The sequence below is a fragment of the Cololabis saira genome, chromosome 12 (assembly GCF_033807715.1).
Source record: "Cololabis saira isolate AMF1-May2022 chromosome 12, fColSai1.1, whole genome shotgun sequence".
Taxonomy (NCBI): Eukaryota; Metazoa; Chordata; class Actinopteri; order Beloniformes; family Belonidae; genus Cololabis; species Cololabis saira.
Genome location: NC_084598.1, coordinates 12639122 through 12665125, shown reverse-complemented (window position 1 = coordinate 12665125; position 26004 = coordinate 12639122). Strand labels below are relative to the sequence as shown.

The following is a 26004-nucleotide window of genomic DNA, read 5'->3' as shown; positions in this document are numbered from 1 at the left end:
GGCCTGAGCAAAATGTTTTCCAAGTTTTTGATTTGGCAGTGACTTTAGACCCCCCATACTCTCAAAGAGTCTGCAGTTGGTAGGTCCAAACAAAAGCAATTTGCTGGTAACATGTCACAACTGGCCTGTGTAGTTTTCAGCATAGCAGGTATAAGCAGCACTGTGCTTTAAATATGTGGACATTTCTAGTTCACATTACAAGCCAGGTGTTCTCATTGTAATGAGGGGGAAAAACACACGCAGGCTGTAAAACAACCAGAATGAGCTCAGCGGATCACACTGTGACCCATGTAATCCACGCCCGAGTTTAACGAGGCCCTCCGTGATGGGCTCCATATGCCGAGCAGCACCGGAGGCAGCCGCGTGCTGCAGGGCAGTGACGTCTGCGGCAGTGTGAGTTTGGACTACGAGCAGTTCGGCTCAGTGTGCATCCAACACCGAGCAAACAGCCCATACAAGTCTCTCTGTCCTAATGGTCTCTCGATATCAAAAGCAACTGAGCTCCCTCAAGTGCAACACCTTTGACAGGATCTGATGAGCAGGTGCAGAAATCATCTCCAGGGGAAACTTCAAACAAAAAAAAGAAAGCAGAGTAAACTGTAATTTTGCTCCGTCATTCTTGGAGACAATGCATGTCAGGTAAAGAGTGTTTCCCAGCTGTAAATCCTAAACTCTAGCGTTAAGTGCGACGATGAAGATACAAACTTCTGGTTCTCTCAGAGACACTTGAAATGGAAAAACTTGTGATTATGTAGAGAAAAAGCTGAACTAATCGTTCTCTTTGGAGAGATTGCATAACATCCAGAGAAGCTCAGTATGAAATATTCCTGCTTACAAGAAAAAAAGACCAACTTAAATAATTTATTGTATCATATTTCTAAATCTTTAATTGGAACAAATATGGTTGGTCATTTTTTCAGCACTATATACAAGCTCTCATCTCCTCAAATACCCCCCTTACATACATTTACCAGTTTTCAGCTTCTCTTGAAATACCGGTATTCCCAAATCTCTGCCTTCAGGTCACATGTTTACAACTTCTGCAGTTTTGAAAGTTGCAAAAATAAGTAACAAAACCTGACCCGTCAGATGTACCTGGACATGCAGACAGACGTCCAAGTACCTCGCCGTATGATGAAAATGATCAGCAGATACTGTGGGGGCATGAGACAAGATCAAAACGATGTCAGCCCAGCATCTCCTGCCTGACAGCGTGCTCCCTGCTTTCTGTTGGTGCAGACCTTTTTTAACTTTGATCGTCTACCTTATAAAAAAAAAGTTGCTGATCCAAGTGACGGAGGCTGCAGGCTGCGCTCGGCGCCTGCAGCCTCCTTCACTCTCAGTGCTCGCAGATTTCTCCGTGCTTGATTGACCAGAGAAGATCAAGTTAAAAATCGCCTGATTCTGGTCGGTGGCCAAGCCCTCGGCCCAGTTCCGGCCACAGCCGTAACAGAAGGATTTCACACAGATCGGTTGGCTTCCTTAGCTGGGCTGCCTTAAGAAATGGCATTAAAAGATAATGAATTTGACTCAGTTGTACAATATTTGGATTATAAGTTGAACAAGAGTGTATTTAACTACTTGTATTGAAAATGTATCCTCTATCTAAACATGCAGAGATTAATTCTGAGTGTAATGAACACGAGAAGTTGGACACCGAGGAACATGAGCCCCAGTGAAGCTGCAAGCACCCCCAACAGAGCAGGCAACAGCATCCCATCAGTCACATGAACCAACACCTTCAGCCTCCAACTGTCAGCACCACCAGATCCTCCTAGAACCTACATGACTCAAATGGACTTGAATAGATGACATGTACTTGGTGAAAAGCTGTGACATCTGACAAGCACAGATGCACTGAGACAGTATTCGTCATGTGGAAAGAGTTAAAACAGAAATGTTCTCAGAGCCGACGGCACTGAGGAAGAGCCTATGTATTCACTTTGTTTTCTCCATGTCCAGGACTTGGTGTTGACCAGCGGTGAAGTAGAAACATCACTGGTTGGTCTGGATCAGAATTCATTAGTTTGAGCAGAAATAATCTCACCCTGGAAGCATCTCGCTCCCATATGGTTAAAGTGACGGAGGCCCAGCTGAAAAACACACAGCTAAGACAACTTTTTTTTTTCTTTAAATTGAAGAATCATCAGTCGAGCATTTTTTAGTCCCACCATTTCCATTTATTATGCATGAACTTCAGCACTTAAGTTGTTAAGAGAGCTTGCTCTTTTCGCTCAACAGCTAATGTGTAATAATTCCCCCGTTAGCGCCGCAGCTTCCTTTTGCAACAAAGCTCTACACACACCTCCACACGCAAGTGCCTCTGGGACGACTAAACTTTAAGTAACGCCTCAAGAGAAAGAGCTCTGCTTTTTGCATTCATTCAAACCTGTACTAATGCCTTCCAGCTGTAATATTCAACCACTCAACGTGCTGTTCTGTCATCGTGACAGGTCAGAGGATGGTTGATTATACATGTCTGGTTAAAAATAAATCAATGTTTTCCTTTGTGATGACAGTTCTGAATAATTGAAAAATTCCTGATGGGACGACCAACATCAAAATATTGTGCAGCCTCTGTAAAACACAGGTTGGCGTCTCAAGCGGGTTTGTATAGTGGATTTTTTTTAAGCAATCATAAATAAACAATGCAAATTTACTAATAATTCTCTTTAATCAATGTAGCACTGAAAACCATCTGCCTGCGGTTTCATAAAACCGAACATGCAGCTGGATGTAATGTAATTTGTTTACTTCAACGAGAAGGAGGAGAGAAAACGTTGGATTACAGTAACACGGGTTTGATAATGAGCATGTTTTGCGCATCGCACCATGATTCACTTATTAAAGTCCACCGCTCCTTCAGCAGCACTGCTGGGCTGGACGTGCCCCGGACATTTAAAAAAGAAGAAACACACACACAAACTTGGTGCCTACACTTCTTTTTCTGTTAATTCCTTTGCGTTGTACTTTTAAGTCAGATTGTCTACATGACGTTAACTTCTTTTTTTATTGGTCTGTACAGTATATTTTAGCTTTCAGATGGTTGTAGTTCTGGCCCAAAAACACTGTGTTATGGGTCGCTAGCCTTCATTTGACCTTGCTGGCCCCTGCTGTTGACCTGTGTTAGCGAGTCTGAAGGAAAATCAATCTGCTCAGTTTCCCCTGCTGGAGTTTGAAGCATCCTGTAGCAGGTTTAACGGTGGGAGGGATCACGCAGTCCGTCATCGCTGATTAAATGCTGCGCCGGCAGCGGAAGAGCAGGTGGAGGATCTGTCAGTCAAGCATTAGAACAAGAGTGTACGCCGGAAAAAGACTTGTCAAAGAAACGCTGAGCTGAAAACGCCTCAATCTTAGTTCAACATTTCTATCTTTCTAGCTCACAGTTTAACCATAAAAACTTTCTACAGGAGTAAAACACACTGGATGTCTCCTTCAGACTAAAAGCGGGAGAAGATATTAACCTGCACACAAAAGTATCATCACTGGACAGAAATACACGTTCTTCTCACTAAACTGCTGAAAAAGAGATGGACCGCTCTTTTCACTCAAAAAAAGTGTGAAGGACAAAAGGAGTGGAAATGGAATATGCTGGTGTCGGTTGCTAGGGGCAGCGCAATCACCCCGAGGACTCTGGGGCCTAAATTACAATAAATCCTTCCAAGGACAAGCCTGTGGAGGACTAAAAGAGGACCATTTTCACATTTCAGACCTCTGTTTTTAATTCATTTTGTCATGTATTTTGTCAGTCCTGAAAAAAAAACATGGCATAATTTTCTAAGCCAAGTGAAAAGTTAATAAAAAATAATAAATCAAAAGCATTTTCTATCAGTTATACTAACCAGCGTGCAACATGCAGCAACGTGCACTGGAAGGTGGTCGGATACGGGGACAGCCAGCTGCACTGGCCATTGGGAAAGGCGAAGTAGGTTAAGCCAAGAAACTACCCGAGAGATTGCCAACACACACAAATCTTCATTAATGCCCACAGACACACACCTACACAAACACGCAGCTCCAGATTGGTCCCTGGTGTGTTTACCCGAATTACACCAGAGGCCATCTGTGTCCCGACAGCGCCATATGGCTGACCGTAAACAGGCAGCCAGAATTAGTAATAACAAGCTGACTAGTTGTAGGAAGAAGGCTAAACCAACATGTTTAACGTGTCAGTATGTTAATCCCTGTGCTGCTCAAGTGTTAGTGGCTGAACCAACATCTGCAGCAGCTGCCGTCTCTGCCACTCATTCACAATCTGCCAGGAAGAAGCGTCTTCCTCAAACCCGAGTGACCTAATAAGCCCCTTTACCGTCAGTAACGAGGTGGACTGCACTCCGCACTGCTTCGGTCGCACAGATTTTAAAAGTGCATCAAATCTCATTAAATTGTAGAAGCTGCAGCAACCTTCACTGAGAAAGAGATGAAAGGATCAAATATGCATAGATGTTACTGTATTGCTTTAAGTATTAATCTTTTGGGAATTGTAGAATTGTAGAATTAAAATTAGCTCACACTTACGAAGAGATCTAAAAATGCCATTTCAGGAAGCAGAACCTCATGCTGCTCGTTATTGTATTGAGTCCAACACAAAGCCAATCCAAAACATGATTTTCCATATTTTAAAACGGATCTTCCTTGTCAGAGCCTTGACATCAGCCAGCTGGAACAACTCATTGTGGTTTGAGAAGACACTTGCACATTGAGTATTTGTTTTAGACATGCAAATTAAAAAGTGATTCAATCATTTCTTACTCTGATTTAAGTAATATACAATTACACAAATACAATTAACTTTTTAGGAGGTTGGTTCTCAAAGGCAGAATACAAAGTCAGTAGAATAAAAACGGTAGATTTAACATCTTCCATACTCCACACTTGGAGAAACAGCTTCAAGACAGAAAAACTTCAGTCAAGTGCGGTGAGCTCAAACACAGATTTATCATTTTCATTTTATGTGCAAACAAGAGTGTCTGGTTTTATGTACTCAAGGTAAATGTCAGTCATTTATTGAAATCTTACTTTTTACAGCGTTAAACCCATACTTTGTTTCATTTGTGATGTGAATTATAAAACGGTGAAGCAGTATAGTTATGCATAAATTATCTTCAAGGCGGCACGAATGCTTCAGAAAGCATACTTTGACCTTGTTTAACGTTTGTCACCAGAGCCACCGACATACTCTAAATAAGAACAGAGTCAATGCCATTCACCACAAACCACATGAATGTGGCTACGTGAAAGATGTTTTGTTTACTTCAATTACAAGCAAAGCCGTCTCCTTTATATTCTATGATGCGGAAAATGCTCAAGCTGATTTAATCCCTGTCTAGCTTTGATCAAAATAGCAGTGAGAGCACACGCTTTCATACAGACCACCACACACTGATTCTGTGTCTGTACCTTGAACATCTTCTTGACCTTCTGCCGGGGCAGGTTCACATTGAGTTTGTGCAGAAGCTGCAGAACCTCGCTGATGCTTAAACTTCCGTCACCGTTCTTATCAGCCTCAGTGAACGTCTGCTTCAGCCACGTGATGGAAAAAATAAATGTTAAGGAAAGTCAGCGTAAAATTTCATTCAACTGAAGTGACCAATCCAGCCTAAACATCAGGTCCATTGATCACGAGTCAAGGATATTGGTCGCGAGTGCGCTGCCTCTTTGCCAGACTGTCCTCGTCACTGATGCCAGCCATCAGGTACTTGAGGCCGGTGATCCAGGTCCGTGCCTCCTCGCCAGTGCCAGAGACCAGGTCCAGGGACTCCATGTGTTCTCCATAATAGAGGCTGAAACAGCAGTTGGGGTCGAAGCTGCCCTCTGCATAGCGCTGGAAGATCTCAGACTGCTTGCCCTCACACACCTCACGGATGGAGTCAATGGAGACTGAGGAAAGAGGAAGTTAAAAAAATGGTTAGTTGCAGATAAAAAAGATAATTTCCTGACATCTTAATGAAATCTGTGACAAGCTTTGATTGAAATAAAGATAATAGGCACTGCAGTCGTCTGTGTGGGAGATAACCATGGCTAGTACAAGGACATGGGTGGACACCACCATGAGAAAAAACCACTTGGGTTTTCGCATTGAAGAGATTTTACCTCAAGTACCCGTCTCAAGACGGCCAATATTTTAGCATGAAACAAAAAGTACCTGAGTCCTACGTTTGTCAAAATACAAAAGAGCAGTTTTATCCCCCTGTAAGCAATATTTAGAGCAGACATCCCCAGTTCATAACATATTAAACACTATTCAATCACACATTCATCTAAATGCAGTGTTTTTACACACATACAAGCTCGTCTCCACGCCTTAGAGTAGGATTGGTCATACCCTCAGGGTATGAGACAGCTGGTTGAATATATCCTGGTGGATGTCAAACATGCCCTCATCCTCCCACTTGAGATGCTGCCACTGGCTTGTGTATGCTCCCATGTGGCCATCAAAGTTCTCCCAAACCCCAGGAGCAAAAAAACACTAGAATGAAAGAAATTGCCTCTCTGGACTGCAGCACTTTCATAAATTATGCACCAGTAGACCCCTGGAATGTGGTTTCCGAGGGGAAGTATACCTATTATCTGGACTACAGTACATGATGAGCAGCTAAGGATGAGGATTTTTGTCAGTGTCTGACTACAAATGAAGTCACCAAATATAGCTGAAACGTCAGAATCCTCTCCATCTCTCAGCTGCTACTTTGGTCAGCATCTCAGCCGTTCTGACAAAGATGGTGGAACCGGAACATAATATTCATGCAGAGCTACGAACATGCACAACTTTTTAAATTGTAATTTTTTTTTCCCCCCACTCTGTGATGATACTACGTCGTCTCTTCCTACTTCTCCTAAATATAACCCTCAAGAGTATTCATTTATTCTGAGTGTTATGAAATTCTGAAATGTCACAATTCAATTTGAAGCCAGAGCGCAGATAACAAGGTAATCAGGGCCGATTCTAACTCAATTGTCCGCCGTCAGACCATCTCGGGTAAAGTCTGAATCATTTTGATTGCTCTTCAGATCACCTAAATCAGATTTTTCTGTGGTGTCGGGTGTGTTGAGTGTTATAATCTTCTCTGGAAGAATGTTTGAGAGAGACTGATCTCAAACTGTAAAATGTTCATGTTGCTGAATATTTATGATATCAAACTGTTTACACAACAGATGCTTACACATATGAAAACTAAAACTGTTGAAGCAAATCTCTTTTCTTCAAAAGAGATCAGATGCACAAAATCCAGTACATGAGAAACGAGCAGATGTGCGACTGAAAAATTGTGTGAAATTGACCACCTTGCCTTATATACTATATTATCCCATCATGCCATGCATCGCTAAAGGGAAAGCTCGTCAGAGTGGTCACATGGCTGCTTTTTGGCTGTGCCATAGTGTAGTGGTTTACCACTAGATTCACACAGGGGCTTTGCACACACAACTGAGGGAGAGTACGACACTTCTGGTAAATGCTGTCATCATGGCCTGTTATAATCTGGTGGATGTTTTCCACTGGTGATCTGCTATCCCTGATGTTTGGGTGCATTCTGTTCGTCAGAAGTGCGGGCAGACAAGTGAATTTCATAGTTGAAGCCTATAATAAGTTTTCCTTCCATTGTCCTCCAAGAATGTATGTCGAAAATGGCCGACTGGCATCCATGCAGGGCTGAATGATAAATCGTATTCGCGATAATATCGCAATAGCATGAAACGTGATTTCGTAATAGCAACGTGAGCGATTACAAAGTTGTCATGTGATGCGAGAGTGAGCAGAGCTTTTCACGCTGCGCCTTGATCTGTTGCCCAATGGGCTGTGGCTCGGTGGAGCTGGGTCATCTGAAACATCCATCTAAAAAGGACCAGAACATCCACGCTGTGGGATTATTTTTTTTTTTATATATATATATATATATATATATATATATATATATATATATATATATATATATATATATATATATAAAAAATTGCATATCCAATACAGTTTGAAAAAAAAAAAAAACAGCCCAAGATTCCGTTTCCATATTTGTTTTCTATTTTAATTAAATCACCACACATGAACTGCAACATGTTAAGATGTGTTAAGATCTTTCAGTGTGAGCCAGGCTCCCTTTCTTTTGGAGGCTGATATTTGAACTCAACCTATGCTTCCCCCTCCCCACCCACCCCACCCGACCCGACCTCCCGCCTCTATAAAAGGAAAGCCGTATTTGTTCCGACCCACCAGTGAAGCGTGTGTGTCAGTTATATTTAGTGGCATGTGTGTAAGACACTGTTTGGGCAGATTAAAGCGGATGAATAATTAAATCGACTTAAGAAGCTTATTATTTCCAGGACTACAGAGGATGGAAAGCAACAGGAAACTGATCTCCTAAGCCCCCATGGGATGCCCAGCCCCACTGTGAGCCACAAAAAAGTCCTTTTCCTTTGGGTTATACTAAAACAATGCCATGGTAATATTTTTTGGTTTGGGTGTTAGATATTACGCACAAAAATAAAAGAATGTCAAGCCCCCACCCCCTGAAAAAAAAAAAAATGTCATGCCCCGATTCCTGGGACTGGATTCACTTGAGGATTTGACAAAGTGATGGCTTCCTTTGCTAGAAAACGTAAGTCGCCAAGAATCTAACTTCCAGATTGAGGCTAATACCAAATCAGTGCACGGTGCAGTCAGACTCACCACTGGTGTCTGGCTCAGAACAGTCAATCGCCACTGACCTCCATGTTAAAAGGTCCAACTTTACAGGGGAAATATAAATATTTTCAGCCTGGTTAAAAAAAAATAAATAAAAAAAACTTTTGGTCTCCAAGGCTAGATTTAACATGCATGTAAACATGTTTTGAACCACATTGGGTAAATTTGTATAAAGCAACAAACTCATGTATAATTAGGGCCATAGACTTTTGATTGACAGCCAGCTTAGCAGCTTAGCATGTGACGAGCCACATGCCACAAAGCAAGTATTATCAGTATTTTGCAGTCTGTGTAGCAAAGTGAGTTCACATCAGTTCTAGGTTCAGGCTACCGTAGCAATGAGGACAGGCAAGGACAGTTTGATCACTTGCAATATAACACATGCATACCTTAGAAGGAATAGCAGTGATATGTTAAAAACAAAAAACGAGGTATATAAAAATCATAATCTGTTTACCTTCCAGGCTTTTTAAATAAACCATCAGCACATAGTAGATGCTGATGGTTTGTTTAAAACCAATGGCACCAACAGCCATGTCTAAAAGTTATTTAAAGTTTCTCAATCCAGCACCAGTCGACTCTCAAACAAAAGGAAAAATGTTGAAAATGTAAATTTCTTTCAACTCTGTCCAACTAATTGTGTACAGATGGAGCATCTGCATATGAAAAAACATAGAAAATTAAAAATTGGGTTGAACCTTTTGCAGTGATGACATATTCAGAGTCAGAGCAAAAACCTGCTCAAAGGAAAGCCAGGATACATTAAATCAGGGGTCATTAATTCCAGTTCTCCAGGGGCGGGGTCCTGCACGTTTTACATGTTTTTCCATTTTAAAAACACACCTGATTCAAATGGTCGTCATCAGCATGTCTTCAAGGTCTGCACAAGTGAATTAATGAGTCATTTCTATCAGGGTAATTATAGAAAGCAGGGAAACATCTAAAACATGTAGGACGCTGGCCCTTGAGGACCAGAGTTGAAGACCCCTGCATTGAATGAACCCCTTGTTACAAAATATGGTCAAACGGTTCTCCATGGCATGCAGATGTGTAAAACCACAGATACATTTCAAACAATTTGTATAACTCACTTTTGGCCTTTTCATTCTTGCGTGAGGGTCTCCAGCGGATGCAGGACTTATGTTCGTCCAGAAAGAAGAACCGCACCAGTCCCCGGGAGCCACCACGGAGCTTCACCATCTGGGTCCCCATTTGCATGGTGCTCATGCATTTCTCCACTGGAGGCAAGGAAAAAAGGAAAAAGATCAGAAACTTGTTAAAATAAATTTAAAAAAAAACTGTTTGTGTGTGCAACGCATCCAAATGTGTCTGCATGTATGCGAACTGTGCGTTTCCTCAAAATTCCATCTGGGCTCTCATGCAGCATTGGCATTGCTTATACTTTCACATGAATACAAGATGGCACAGGAGAAACTGAATCTGCCCCTCACTGCTGACAGGGTTTTGCTCGTCTTGTGGGAGGGAAGAGAAATGTATTGAAGGCAAACAAGAGTGAGCAACAACTCCATGACAAGTCCTTTAACAAGACCTCAACATAACATTCCAGAGTATGACAAGGAAACGGCAAGGTTAACAAAAGTCTATTCCAACCAGGCTAATAGTGGGATCCTAGTGAAGCCCTCTTCCTATAAAGCAACCTAGCTGATTATCCCCAGCCAGCCACAGCTAGGGCATCACACCTGGCTGCAGCACTCAAAGAACACAGTTTAACTCCAAGCCAATCACACTTCTTAGAAATCAAACTGTCCACTTAGGAAGCAACACTAATTGACAATCAATCTCAAATGCTGTTGTGCAAATGGAATATAGACAACAGGTGGAAATTATAGGCCATTAGCAAGACACCCCCAATAACAGGAGTGGTTCTGCAGATGGTGACAGCAGACCACGTCTCAGTGGCTTTGCTTTCAGGCTGATGTTGTGGTCACTTTTCACTGCTGGCAGTGATTTCACTCTAGTCGTAGCATGAGACGGGTTTACAACCGTCACAAGTGGCTCAGGGAATGCAGCTCATCCAGGATGGCACATCAATGCGAGCTGTGGCAAGAAGGTTTGCATTGTCTGTCATCGTATTGTCCAGAGCATGGATATAGGACCAAGGAGGACCGCTACCTCCTCCTTTGTGCAACGAGGAGTCCTGCAAGATGACCTCCAGCAGGCCACCAATGTGCAAGTGTCTGCTCAAATGGTCAGAAACAGACTCCATGAGGGTGGCATTAGGGTGGCACCTGTGGACTATTCGTCCACACATGGGGGCTGTGTTCACAGCCCAACATCGTGCAGGACGTTTGGCATTTGTAAGAGAACACCATGATTGGCAACTTCGCCACTGAAATCCACTATGGAATCCAGCATCACGGAATCGCAGAATTGGAGATTAAAAACGGAATTGACTCTAAACGCGCAATAGAACTGAACGGCAATTTGCGTAAAAGTTTTGCTTGTTTTTTTTTCCCCCTGGAGAACGTCCTGCTGCCTGCAACAACCTCTAGTAGGACCAGTTTGGCACCACAGACTGTCCAGGAGTTGGTGGATGCTTCAGTCCAGATCTGGAGGAGATTCCTCAGGAGACCACCCCCACCTCATCAGGAACATGCCCAGGCGTTGTAGGGAGGTCCTGGAGGCCACACACACACTACTGAGCCTCATTTTGACATGTTTTAAGGACATTATTACATCAAAGTTGGATCAGCCTGTAGTGTGTGTAACTCCAAATCCAGATCTTAATGGGTTGCTAAATTTGATTTCCATTGATCATTTTAGTGAGATTTTGTTGTCAGCAGATTCAAGTATGTAAAAAACAAAGTATTATAAGAATATTTCATTAATTCAGGTCTGGGATGTCTTATTTTTGTGTCCCCTTTATTTTTTTGAGCAGTGTATATATGTATGCATCTGTGAGTGAGATTTTGCTCCCTCTGTTTGGTCACATCGAGGCGTGCACTTTAATATTTCTAACACATCCAGTTTTAACTGTAATGAATCAATACAACAAAAAACTAAGTCAACCAGTTGGCCATGGAAAAATTATTAATATTCGCATAAGTCAACAGGCTACAGTTTAGTCTCAAGATTATTGGATGTTCAATGTACATATAGTTTAGGCCAAAAGCTCATGAACTCAAACGACATGTGAATGTTCCTGGAAGTACATATCCGGAATACAGCTCACAGAAACAAAAGTTAATGCTTTTGAAAAGAAATTGTCTGCATTACTATTAAAAACATTTATTGAAAAGACGAGAAGCAATTATCCAACAGTGACTGCAGGTTAGTTAGTATTTTACAGAACTATTTGGAATGCAAATGTTTATCAACATTTTAAAGGATGAATACCACATTTTGCCATTTTGGCTGTAAATACCATCTTATTTCTCTTTTTGGTCATTTTCCAGCAGTGCAAAAACCCACTAAACTGACTTCAGACAGCTGTACTAAAATCATGAAGGGGGTGGCACTGGGAGAAGAACAAACACACTGGACTAAATATTTGTCAGTTTCTCCACAGGAATCCACTTGTGCAGCCATGTTGTTGCAGCAGGGCTGCTGCATGCCCTAGAGCTGCAGTTACACGCACTGCACCTATATCATCAACTATCATCCGTCCGTCACATCACATCAAACCATTTCCCCGCAACATGGAAGAAATTAGGCCACTCAGCAGGCGCACAATAGGTCAGACTGTGGACATGGAATTGGACATGCCTTCTTTGAGTAATTATTATACTTGCAAATAATGTATTTGCAGATATTGGAAATGTATTATACAGAAGAGTTGTATCTGTGATTACCAGTTCATTTCATACTCTCCATTACGCTGTTTTTAGTACACGTTCTTCCCCTGCGCTCACTTAATATTTCCAGCCACTGATGTCATGATCTCATTTCCCCACAATCACCTTCCCACCATTCTCACAGACTACTGACCATAAATTCATAAAAATCCTGCAAGGACAGCCTACGAGCTGTAGGTGTGGGTCGTTTTATTCTGCAACCCCAGCATCACAAGTTCAGAGGTTTAAAAATGGTTACCACAGAAAATTATCAGAAACAACAGCTTTCTCCCACAAAAAAATAAAAAATTGGTTCGCTGAACATATAAATAAGTGCTTAAAAAATAAGAAAATGAGAGCAGCAGAGACGCACATCTCTGACTCCGAGGATTGATTCAGCATAGCTCTGGTCTTGCTGCAGATGGCCCACCCCCAGGGCATTGTTAATGCAGTTCAGCACTCTCCTGACCTCCGCTATCGAATTCCTGCTCAGAAAAGTCTCAACAAATTCAACAAATCCCAAAAAACCAATGCAATGCTGACCAAACAACAAAGGCAGCATGGCCCTGTTCATTAAAATGTGCTGGGTTCGGAGCTCCCCGAGGATTCAGTTATCCTGTCAGATGTAGCACTGCTTAACAACACACGAGTTCCCCGCAGAGGAAAGTTTTATATACATCTTAATAAACCAGACGACATAGGGAAAAAATAAATGAATAAAAGATAAAGGAAGTGTGTGATAGAGAATAAAGTTCGGAGGTTGATGTAAGAGATGGCCCATAGGATCGTTTTGCAACTTAAAATCTGCTTCTTGCCCATAGTCAGGAGCGTACCACATGACAGAAGTAGACATGGTCCCATTTATTCATACCAGCTGCTAGGTTTTCTAGAAAACGTGGTTGTCAGCTAAAACCTTTTATTGGGTTGACATTTAAAAAAACGTGCCACGTTTTTTTTTTTTAACTAATGACCAACATGGCTACTTGCACTCTAATATCTGATGGAGTTTTTACATTTTTTAAGTGTTCAGATTGGCAATAAAGCTAAAAAGGTACAAGGATTTCTCCCTTTTAACTTCCGAAAGCACATCCAGTCAGCGGATTGTGTCCATGTGCATAAACCCAGTGCAACAGAGTTAAAGAAAAAAAAAAAAAAAAAAAAAAAAGTAGTTTAATGTTCATGTGATTTGCATCACAATTGGGCAGCCTAATGGCGCTCTGGTGATTTGCGCCTCCTTTGGAGCTACGGTGTACTGCAAGTTTGCTGTTTTGTCCTTGAGTGGTTGCCGTACTTGATCAGAAAAACTCTAAATTGGGTAGATTCTCTGTAAAAGCCCTCCACATTAGTCAATTTTCTAATAGTAAAATGAGTTTTACGTTGGTAATGTCGACATAGTACATGTTAAAGGGAAAGTTCGGTTTTTTATAACCTGGACCTTATTTCTGGCATTTTTTATGGTTGTATACTCACCCAGGCAAGTTTGGTGTCATTTGGAGTCCTTCGGAAGATATTAGGGGTTTTTTTGCGAGCCGCTTCTCCATATAATGGTAGTGAACGGGGCACAGCGGGACACAGACGATGCAGCGTCTAAATAACACATGATTGCCGCGAAACTCTTCATTTCTTTTATGAATCACTAGATCTGTTTCCAGGACCTGTTGTCTACATCCGGGGCTGTGTGTGTAACAAATAAATCAGTTTGTAAACAAGACCTCTGAACTCATGACGTCATCTCTGTGCGCGCACTCTGTCCTCCGTTCAGTGAGCTCTTCAGCCGTATACTCTGGCTCAAAACTGTAAGGACGTCCATCATATTCAAAGTCGTCGTACACAACCTCAGAATTTGACAAATATTCAGACATGTTTCAAATAACTAACAGTAAACTAACAGTAGCGAACTCCAGCTGTATACAGAGCTGTGTCTGCGATGCGCGCACAGAGATGACGTCATGCAGTTCAGAGGTCTTGTTTACAAACTGATTTATTTGTTACACACACAGTCCCGGATGTAGACAACAGGTCCTGGAAGCAGATCTAGTGATTCATAAAATAAATGAACGAGTTTCGCGGCAATCATGTGTTATTTAGACGCTGCATCGTCTGTGTCCCGCTGTGCCCCCATCCGCTACCGTTATATGGAGAAGCAGCTCGCACAAAACTCCTAATATCTTCCGAAGGACTCCAAATGACACCAAACTTGACTGGGTGAGTATACGACCATAAAAAATGCCATAAATAAGGTCCAGGTTGTAAAAAACCGAACTTTCCCTTTAATTTACATGCATTATAAGGGTTTACCTGGAATTTGTTTTACTGTTTGAAAGTTAATTGTTTTTCCTTTCTGTCATGAATTTATGCAGACTGTGGAGATTTAAGTTTAGTGTGCATGGAAGATGCACCTTAGTTTAAAATGCATTGAATACAGAGATTGTCTGCCACATATATGCATGCATTATATGTGTGTACAATAAGAATGTTAATGATTCTCTCAAATGTTATTAATAAGACTTTTATCCTTCAGAACATTCCACTTTGTCTGTTTGTCCTGCGTGCAAATGCACTTCTGTGTGCAGATGCTGCATTTTTACACTAGAGCCCGGCGATTTATTTGTATTTTGGTTTTCTAAAAAGGAATAAATGTTCCCGAACGTTCTCCAGTCCATCTCATACCCCCTGGCTGCCTGAAGGCTGTTACACCCAGGGGTGCACACAAGCTGGTACTCAAGGGCCAGTCTACTGCACGTTTTAGATGCTTCCCTGCCTCAACACAACCCTGATATACAAGGCTGTGTTGAAGACCAGTGATTACAGTCAGGTGTGTTGAAGACGGGGAAACATCTAAAACATGCAATAGACTGGCCCTCGAGTACCAGCAGAAAAAGAAATGCTTGTCATTCTCTGCATGATTATGGAGATTAACAAACTACTGTAGAGTTATTGCAAATATAAACTAACAGGGTCACTAAGTGGACTCAAAAAAAATCATCTTAATGCACCCTGCAGATAAATGTGTATTTTTAACCAGAAGACACAAATCCACTTTTGCGCTGCACCCGACAAGCTTTTTGTGTCAGCAGGTCATACAATGCGAATGTTAACAGGTCTTAAAAGTAATAGTGCTTGTTCAGACAGAGGCATAGCTTAAACCTGAACCACTTTTCAAAAGGGAACATCCTGTGGCTGCATGTAAACTAGATGTGAAGAAGCTGGCACAGTAAAGTTACTGAACCAGTACAAAATAACTTTTCTGACAGAAAAGAACTGATGTGGCCTTATTTTTTCTCTCACAGCTTATGAGGACGACTGTCCTGTTTAGATGGATCGATGCTGCGGTGACCACAGTGATAGCAGGGCAGCTTTTCGTTATTGATCCCCCATACAGGCTGGAACACAATTTCACACAGACATGTAATAGGGGCCAAAACAACAAAAACAAAACGATTCTCAAAAACAGAAACTGCCTAGCTTTAAACTACTCTTTTTCATCACTGAAATCACAAATACAATCTTGAGCTTATTTCAGCAGAATCAGACTGCAACAGTGAAAATGGGGAAAAGCCCGTAACACTGTGTGCATCAGTTTCTGCCTCCCTGTGAATCTTCAGCTTGTGGATTTAAACGCTCTAATGAGGCCCGAAACGGCAGGTTGTCACATTCTGTCACTGTGTCATCCATTCTGTAGCACACTGTGCTGATTTGGAGGAGCCCAGAGGCTGGCAGGTGAAAGCACAGGACACATTACTGCACAATTGGTTCAGAGAAACTCGTTGTCAAAGACGTGTTTTAATTATAACTGGTACTGAAAAACGCATCCGTGTTCTGATTGCATGCCACACTAGATGTTTGTGATGCTTAACATTCATGCTCCTTTTATAAATATTCTGAAGAAGTCATACAAGTTGTTTTTCCTCCAAAAAGGTTGGCTGGATTTCCTGAGGTCACAAAAATACCAGATATTAAATGATCATTATCTTGAACAGCAAATGACACGAATCCTCCTAAACTCTCTCTAACAAGTCGTTCAGGGAGTGAAACATGAGATTAATTCTACACCATTCTCCTCACTAGACCCAGTGCAGCTAAACTGTGCAAAACTGGCATATGCCCGCTCCTAAACATGCATGTTTGCCTGTAGAGACCCAGAATGGCTGAATAAGCAGCCCTCTCCGGGCTGCAAACAACGAATGGAATGAGGCTGACTCACCTTGGCAAGCTAACCATCTTGTTCCATTAAAAAGGATTACATAATTCATGTAATTAATCTATATTAGTTAATTTTATGCATGTGATGTTTATTTTCTTTTTAAATGTCCTTTTAGATTTATTTTAGGTTACATTTAGTTATCTAGCATTAAGAAAGTATTTGATGGTTTATTTATTTACCAGTACAATTACATTTTGACATATCACAAGAAGTAATGACTTTGCATCTTTTAGTTAATGCAAAAATTAAAACTCAGATTGTTACAAATTACTATTAAAATCACCTACAAAACACTGAATCTTTTACAGTACTGCAGCAACAGTTTCATCAGATTGCCAACATTAAGTTCCATTGGTGCTAAAACTCTGGAGAAGATGATTAAAAATTGGAATTGATCAACACGCTATTTAGACATCCCATCATGAAGGCAGTGCCTGTTTCTATGGATGAACATAAGTCTGAGCTTGCTCCTGTGACTTGTGGAGTTCCTCCAGGATCAATTCTTGGACCACTGTTACTCAATCTTTACATGTTTCCCCTTCAGTCAAAGTTACACATGTTTCTAACCATAGCTATGCAGAAGACACCTTTACTTACCAAATGACTATGGTTTATTCGACTCTCAGTGCTTGAAGCAGTGATCTGCACAGCTAGATCCAATCAAGCTTTCTTCAATTAAATGAAGACGAGGCAAATACACTATTTGGAGCAAAAAGGATAAAGCTCGCTGCCCAACTTGAATTCAGAGGTATTAGGTCCATAACCCGTTAGGTATCAAAGTGTCCGGATCAGATTTTTAAAAAGCTCATCCATGCTCCTCATCTCCCGCAACATTCTTCTGCCGAGTGTTCCCAGAAAGACTACAAGACAGCGTCAAACTATTCAAAACAATGCCTCCAGGAACAAACTGAACACATAACCCCTGTTCTCAAGTCCTTACACTGGCTGCCAACTGTCTATAGAGTAGACTTAAGTTTTAGTTTCAATTAATAATATGGGACCAAAATAAATTCCTGATCTCATTGCAGACTATGAGCCAAGTCGGGGTCTGAGATCTTTACGTGGCAGTCAGCTGGTGGAACCTCACCTGGGTTTGGCGGGTGAAGGGTACACAGATGGAATAAACTCCTTGTTCATGCCAACTGTGTCCAGACTAGCCACATTTAATGATAAAAATTAAAGCTCTGCCATTTGCTTTATTTTATTCACCCTTTCCAAAATCAGCGTTATTTGTGGCTCCATTGTGGACTTGAGTTACATTCTTATGCTACCTTTACAGTATTACTCCTTTGTAAAGTACCTAGAGATGCCCTTGTGTACGAAATGTTCCATAGAAATAAACTGGCCTTGCCTTCATTTCTTTATTCATGGAGCTTTGTTCATAGCAACTTTAGGGGTAGTGACCATCATTTCATTCAACTTGGCTCATCTACTTTGAAAGGTGAGCATCTTTTCTTCTAATAGCTATGCAAGCTTGAATAAATTATCTCTGATCCGAGACTGACATCACCAAACCCTGGAAATCTGAGCAACTCGTACAATATTTTCAAATTCAGGCGGTTGCCATCAAGTTACAGGTTGTATTGTGTCAGTTTGACAAATGTGTTTTTCCATATGTCATGTCCTCTTTAAAATAAAATGACAAGTTGTGAAGTCATGAGCAAATTGTCCACACTAGCCAATACAGAACAATTTTCTTTGGTTTTGCATATACTTTGAACCTCTAATAACTACTCAGTCAGCCTAGAAGGAGTTATGATGCTACATAATTGCAACACTGATGTCGCATCAAAATCTAGAACAGATCGAGAAAAAAAAAATATATACACCTTTCTGATGTGAGCGGTGATAAGAGGGCACTGGAATTATTGTTTTCTAATACTCAGCTTTGCTTATAATTACTAAAAACACCCATTCAAATATCCATGCTTCTAGTAATTTATTTTCACTGAAAGAAAGAGAGTTTGTGCTATTCCTTAATGATTTCAGAGTGAACTCATGCAGAATAAATGGTTGTAGAACAGCTTTTTATTGATCTCACAGGAAGAGTTATTTCTGTGGCCATTGGCTTCCTGCAGTGCTTCATGTTCAGTGGTTGTAACAGAGCTTTCGATCTGCCCTCCTTCAGCCAGAGAGGCAGCTGTAAGCCATGAAATGAGCTTTTGACAGACTCTGGATGGACTCATCCTGACCAACGCTGAGGAGGTCCGTTCTTGTTTAACAGAGCATTCTCTCACATCCAGCAAAGTGTCCTAGACCCTGTAGAAAAGGTGGCCTCGAATGGAATCACTGCTCTGCTGCAATGCTCCTGCTTCCCAAACCAATACCAAACCCAACACTTAGTCACATTAATCCATTATTATGTTGCATCTAATGAATAAGTCACATTTCTGTACAATTCTTGCAGCAACCTCTTGTACCGTTTTGATACGCATATAAAGGACTTATCAAGCAAAAGTGATAAATATGGACAGGTACCAAGTACTGGTCATTTTTTGAGCCGGAGCCTAAATCAAGTCAGTACTGGCATACAGATAAGCAGAAAACAACTGTGCACTTATGGGAATTTCATGTTTTTACATTATTATATTGAAAGATGATGCTTAATTTTTAGGGCTCTTGAATGATAAAGTGTGATGAGGGTGACCAACGTCTGAAGTGCGCGTGCGTCTCGTATCATTTCACACGTAAGTTTACGGTTAAAATGTTCTGCAGCTTGGGCTCATGTTACTACTTCAGGAGAGTCACGTTCAATGCAATATATGCCAAACCCAGCACCATACAATACCTAGGTTTAGCTACAGTAGGCAAAACATACTTTATATACTTTGTGTTATACTATATTCCAGAGTAGAAATCAGGGAAGGTAAAAGTAGCAGAATACCAACATGTATATCAACAAATTTACTCTTCAAGCAAACTAAAATTAATTTACACACAAACATCTTGTGCCCTTTTTAAAAAATGTTTCAGATCTATTCTGTTTGCTTCGGAAAAGAAATAAAGTAATAAAATACCTCTATCTTGAAACTAATCATTATAAAGACGAGTATTGATAAGTATTGATGGAAATAGTTCACCACCTTTGCTGTTCAACAACTGCACAAAAGAGAAAAATAGATAGGAATGCTGTAATCGACACTAAAAGAGCTGGGGGGGTTGATTTGTTTCGCTTCGCATGCACTGCAGTGGTGGCAACGGATAAGAGACAACTCAAACCTGAAGATATTAGGAAGGTTTAAGTAAGAAATGCACAAAACACCATCACAACTAAATGTTATGCATTCATTCAAAGTAAGCAGAATGGTCTAGAGCTGCAACTAAATCCAGTTCTCACTTCCCCCACCCAGGCAATGATCATCATCTCCAACCTAGAGCAAACACTGTCAGCACCAAGTACACACTACATCCCTATCCACTGTTTAGGGCTCACACTAATGTACTTCACTACAGCAGGCACTTATTCTATTCCCGTAATGGAGACAGGTATCCGTGGTTGAGGCCCCATACAGATAACGCCATACGCTAACTAATGGAAGCCTGCCATATGTCAACACAATACGAAATTCTTTTCCTGTATCTAGATCGGTTTGTTTCTACAGCAGACTTAGGACCCATAACAGTGAAAATGTTCTTGTGTGGCTTGAAGAGTTGCATTTCTGCATGATTTTCTCAGTTTAAAAAAGAAACGAAAAGGACCAGCTTCAAGTTGACTAAACTAAACTGTTTCAGAAATATTTGTTCCCTCAGATTTGAGGAATCAAATCAAAGCGTGAAGCAGCCTTCAAACTGATCGTTACATCAATGACGACAAAGTGTCCTGCACCCAAAGGTAGTTAAAAAAGTAGAGATGCAATAATTACAATTTCTGATTTCCTTTCAGATCTGACCTTCAGCAACCAATATCTTGGTTGATTCCAATGTTCTTTCAACTACAAACATCTGCAAAGACTGACATCAAAATGAAAGACTGAGTCTACGGTTCTGTGCTCGACCTGCTTTCAGCCTCAGCCTTTGTTACCTGCAGAGCAGCAGGCATGCTCAGCTGGGGTAAACCTCCTGCTGTAATAAATTGGTACAGATGTTCAGCGGTAAAGATACCAGCTGGGTCGGACCACATGTTAATCAGTGCATGTTTAATGGAGAAATAATTTAACCAACACCCTCATTCACCAACCACTTGGGGTAACCTTTACATTAGAAATATCTTCCAACTGCATTGCACAGTGCAGAGCCCATAGAGGATGAGCAACATTCAGGGACTTAACCTAAGTGGTGGAAGAAAACCATTAAAATGAGGACTGTAGGTGCAACCGGCGAGGGGGAAAGCCCAGAGCAGTATTCATTTAGGTACAAGTGGTGGAAGAAATGCATTTGTACCCACACCTGCCAAGTGGAAAGGTTAGCGATTGCCTCGGGGAAGATGCCTGCGCCTGGATAGTAAGGGGAACTCTTCTCAATTAACCAATCACATGGTTCCAGCTTCAGAATGCTACATCCTCTCAGCATTCAGACCACACAGCCGTCTTCTCTGCCTTATTAAAACTGACAGGCAAGATGCTTCTTATGCCCACACCATATGCCGGCTGGTCGACTGATCCACTCGCCATGCGCATTAAAGTCACCTGTTGTGGCAGCGGGACAGCTGAAATGTATGAATCACAAACAGGCAGCTGCTTTTGAAAGTCAACTTTAGCTTGTGTGATGTTTACAGACCAATTAATGAAACAAATTTACTTTTTAACCTTTTAAAAATGGATCCAACAAGCAGCTATGAAAAAGGAATTAAGGGGACTGAATATCATAGTGATGAAGGAAAAAAACCTAAATGCTACTTACACCACAGCAACTTACACGCTCACCCTCTCTCTCTCACACAGAGGTGGAGACACAAAGGTGGTGCACAAGACATGCAGAAAGCCGTACAGTCTGTACCGGTGGGGATCTGGGCTTGTTTCCATGGTTACATGATCACGTTTAAAGTGTGTGTGGATATGGAGAAGTGCTGGATGGTAAAATGGATGAAAGCAAGCTCTGAACCAGCATGTGAGCACGATGAAGGAGCGCACAAGAGAGTTACTGAACGTTAACATGTTCTTTACAACATCCCAAGCTCCGTCAGGAGTGTTTGCACTCATCAGGTCAGAATTTGATGCAGAGGGGCAGATCCTGGCACACCTCTTCAAGCAAAGTAGAGTGCGGCTGAAGTTGAAATGACACCAAAGAAAGGTGGTCATGATGTAGGAATGGTTTAGTTTGCTAGTCTTGTGGAACAGGTCACTGGGCCGTGAAAGCCTTCCAGAAGGTTTAAAAGTAACAACAAATCTGTGGAGTTGAATTTTTGCCCTTTGGGCTTGAAACAGTTCTGCAACTGTACCTTGAGGTCCCTTACTGGGGGCACAGACATAAACACTGGAGTTTTTAATGGGGATTAGCAGTCACGATGGAGCTTGCAGCTGCTGTAGCGCGTTAAACAGGTCAAATCAGGAAGCAGACAACAGGCGGCGGCACAGGAAACACTTCTCCACCAGAACAGAGCTTAGACCAGCCAGATATCTGCGTGTCAACCCAGTGACGTGGCAACTCAACCTGCGGGGCCGCTGACCTGCCATCATCCTCAGAACGTGTGCCAAGGAGGTGGAATTAGCCACTTTGTCAGGGCTCCAGGTTAAACCCGTGGGGATTGTCTCTGACCATATGCTGCAGCCAATGGAAGACTCCACGCTACACACTGCCAAATCAGGTGATGAAGATTTAAAAGACACAAAAGACAGCTGGCAGGGCTGTAAGTGTAAACTCTGAACACACTGAATGATCAAAAATCAGTGGCGGAATACAAAAGAAAAAACAATCAAACCGTGATTGTTTAAGTGAGCCATGAGTCGCTGGAGGTTGCAGAAGAGCTGAGCTGGACACTTCAAACACAAATGAAAAATCCTGACCATCCTGACACGCAAGCAAGCAAAGAGGTCACAGATCCATGTCAGGAGCAGCACCAGTTTAACATATGGCTTTGAGAATGCCGATGTCGTGACCTCACCTCAAGCACGCTGCCAGTTAGATTAGCTTCACACCCTCCCACTGCTTTGCCAAAACTGCACAAGCTCATGTTTTTGTTCCCCCCACACCCTCTTTATATCTTGCAGAAAAACTTATTTAACTTGGTCTCCACTGCTGACAAGTAGCAGAAAATACTTACATATTCATATTTAATATTCACATTTACAGTTGTATTTATATCCAAGTTAAACTTAAGAGGATTGCATCAATCAATCAACGTTGGAATAAGCCGTTTCTTGTTCGCTCAGTGCAAAAATCTGCAGATTTTCCAGTTTGACCAACCCATTTATCAAAATGTCTACAATAAACTTGATCTGAACAAGTTTGGAGCGAGCCCTTAAAGTCGGCTTTCTTTCAAATGCACACGTTAACGTTACTGTAACGTCACCCAACATCACCTACGAACTCAACAGTGCAGACCATGAAGAGTGACTCATATGTCTCTATCTAATGGCAGTAAAAACATTCATGTTACACAAAACAAACAGATATCCTGCATATTTAAGTTTTGTCAAAACTTTGTCAAAATGATTTTTACCCAACATGCACACACCAAGATGAAAGGTGATACCCAGACATGGATTCAGGTTGTAAAAAGACAACCCTTACCTAGTCCGTACCTACAGCCTCAGTTGCACAACAGCCCTTCTCCCATTCTAGTCATGTTGTTCGGCAACAAACCATAGAGGGACTATCAAAAACCAGTTCTATACAAACCAGGCATTAAAAACTATTTTTAAAAGCATCCTCAATGTGGTGCATCTGTCTAGGCTTACCCATGTAGCCAAGCCGCCACTTGGAAAATGCCACAATGCTGCTGCCTATCCAGAAGAAGTCCTCCACCACGCGGGACAGAGACGGCTGCTGCTGGCTCTCATACCAACACCCCTCCTTGGGTTTGCCCTTGTGCTCCTCCAGGGTGAAAGCCCCTCTAGCTGGAGGTCCGGGTTTGTCTCCAGTGGCGGCAGCAGTAGCCGAACGCATCAGGACTGAGGGCACGGGGCCAAAGTTGGTTCGCTTAGATGTGCTCATCTTAATTTTTCCTTTTTTTGGTCAATTCAAGGAGTTCCAGCAGAATATTGAAAATTGGCAACAGCTAAGTGAATGCACTTCTTTCATAAAGATTTGAAACTAAAAATTCCTGTAGAAACACTTTGTGGCAGTTTCCTGGGTCTGAAGCAGAACATGGAAAGAACCCCACGGGGTGGGAAAAAAAAAGCTAAAATAAGAATCCTCCGTCCCCAAACAGCATCAACAGTTGGTTAATAACCCCTTAAAGTTCCTGCTCAAGCGATGCTGTCCTGTTGCATAGTGATCTCAATATCTGTCCATTTCCCAAAAAAGATACGAGGTAGTTCTTTCAAAAGAAAGATTCATCTTTGTGCTTTGGCATCCCTTTGCTTCCTCGTAGCGGTGAGCATTAAGCTGAAAAGAGGCCAAGTCTGCGGCACTGGAAAGCAGCACAGACATGAAAGCACAACATGCAAAAGGTAACTGTGCAACATGTGTTGGGCGGGCAGAAATCCTAAATCCCCAGGAAGCAGTAATCCTGGTCGAAGGAGATTTACTAAACGTGTCGAGTGAAACACATTGACACACAGAGTATGAGAGAGGAAGGACGGCAGGACATCACAGACCCCTGACAACACGGAGCTGGTTTTATGCTCATTTGAAGTCCATCACTAGTGTTCCATAAAAGCTCAGACCAGGTGAGGCGTTGTACGGCCCTGCAAGCTTCACTGGGACTGAACAGGTGTCACAACACATCATTTAACACTGTATTTCTCACTTTTATAACGATAAAAAAGTATATAAAACGAACGAGTTAGTCTTGTGGATTTGCTGTGGGAATGGTTTTGTAAACTGCAACGGTTTTGAAGAAAGTAAATCATTCAGAGCACGCTCATAGTGGAACATGCGAGACCCCCCCCCCCGACCAGCCACCCTCACATGGACGACCGCACATCCTGGATACGGAAGCGCTTCTGCGTCTCCAGCAGGTTGACAGCTTTAGGAGGAAAAAACGATTTAATAAATATGATAATTATCTACAGCTAAATTATGAAAGAGATACTTTTTAAAAAGTGTTCATAGTCAAGTGTTAGGTAAAATAAATTACGCTGTAAAGTACTGAAAAGGTGTGGAATGATAAAAGCAGATGTATACCATCTAGCCAAATAACGTCACACAGGGGAACATTTTGTTTGGACCAACTTCATATTTGATCGCATTCACACCAGCGTCATTTTGATGAAGTCATGTGACGTCACAGAATATATTAGTATGTCCTCTTTACGTCTTAACTTGCCGTTTTTGAGACAGAGATACCTCTTTTCAATCATGTCCAACGTGTTTAAGGGGATGGCAAGTGTCTCATTGCATCAGCTGCAATTAAATAACTTCTTGAAGAAAGAAGAAAAAAAGAAAAATCAACAGTACCTCTTTAGTTGATTTTTTTCAAACAATACATTTTAAAACTAGCTGGGGCAGAGGCATGTTTAACAGTGTGGTGCCTCATTTTCAGCGTTACAAGTTTTAACCTGCATCTCTGAACGCAACAGCGCGTTGCATCCATCAGAAACATTCCACTGAGTCCATGCACTGGAACAAATGAACTACCTAAAAAAACAAACAAGTATCGAATTGGCAGAGCTTATTTTAGTTTTATGTAGCTTCATTAATAAATGTCATCTAGCAACACAAATCCAATAACCCTCACCTACTGCACCGCAAAACTACACCAGCCATGAAAACGCAGAAACAAGTTTGGATAGTCACTTCGCTTTGGTACGAAAACATCCACATTCACAGCAGTATTCCAACTGTCGACCTCACTTAGAAGATATACATCACTATGTTTTACTTGAGTCTCAGCTGGGATCACAGTCATATTCCCATTTACATGATACAGAGAATGATTACCACCACATGACCATATGATGCCCTCCAAACACATTTAAGTGGCCAAACTAATGATACTCATGCCCCTTAGGACACTAGGAGCATTAGTGAGGTTTGTTTCTTACCTCAAAGCACATCATCTTCCCTACCACTATCCTGTATGTACTTCATGAAGCAAGAGTTTGTGCTGAAGGATGCCGTGAAAAATCTGATAGAGTGAAGTGTGCCACGAGGTGTCCACATACTGTAATAATCGACCGACTGAGAAAACCTCACAAAGCCTCATCATTGCTCCCTCGGAGTACAATTTTGCAGTGTAGTCTTGATCTCGCCCATTTTTGGAACTTTGCTCTGTGTGTAAATGT

At 41.6% G+C, this 26004-nt stretch overlaps 1 protein-coding gene across 1 annotated transcript in view; it reads right to left on the bottom strand.

Annotated features, from left to right (window-relative positions):
- plch2a (phospholipase C, eta 2a) overlaps nucleotides 1-26004 on the bottom strand; it is a 214483-nt gene that overhangs the window by 40403 nt on the left and 148076 nt on the right. Inside the window, exons 3-5 of the mRNA XM_061735579.1 lie at nucleotides 9772-9918; nucleotides 5637-5880; nucleotides 5401-5530 (exon numbers count right to left, since the gene is read on the bottom strand). Of these exons, the coding sequence (XP_061591563.1) occupies nucleotides 5401-5530; nucleotides 5637-5880; nucleotides 9772-9918 (521 nt within the window). The remainder of the gene's footprint in view (nucleotides 1-5400; nucleotides 5531-5636; nucleotides 5881-9771; nucleotides 9919-26004) is intronic.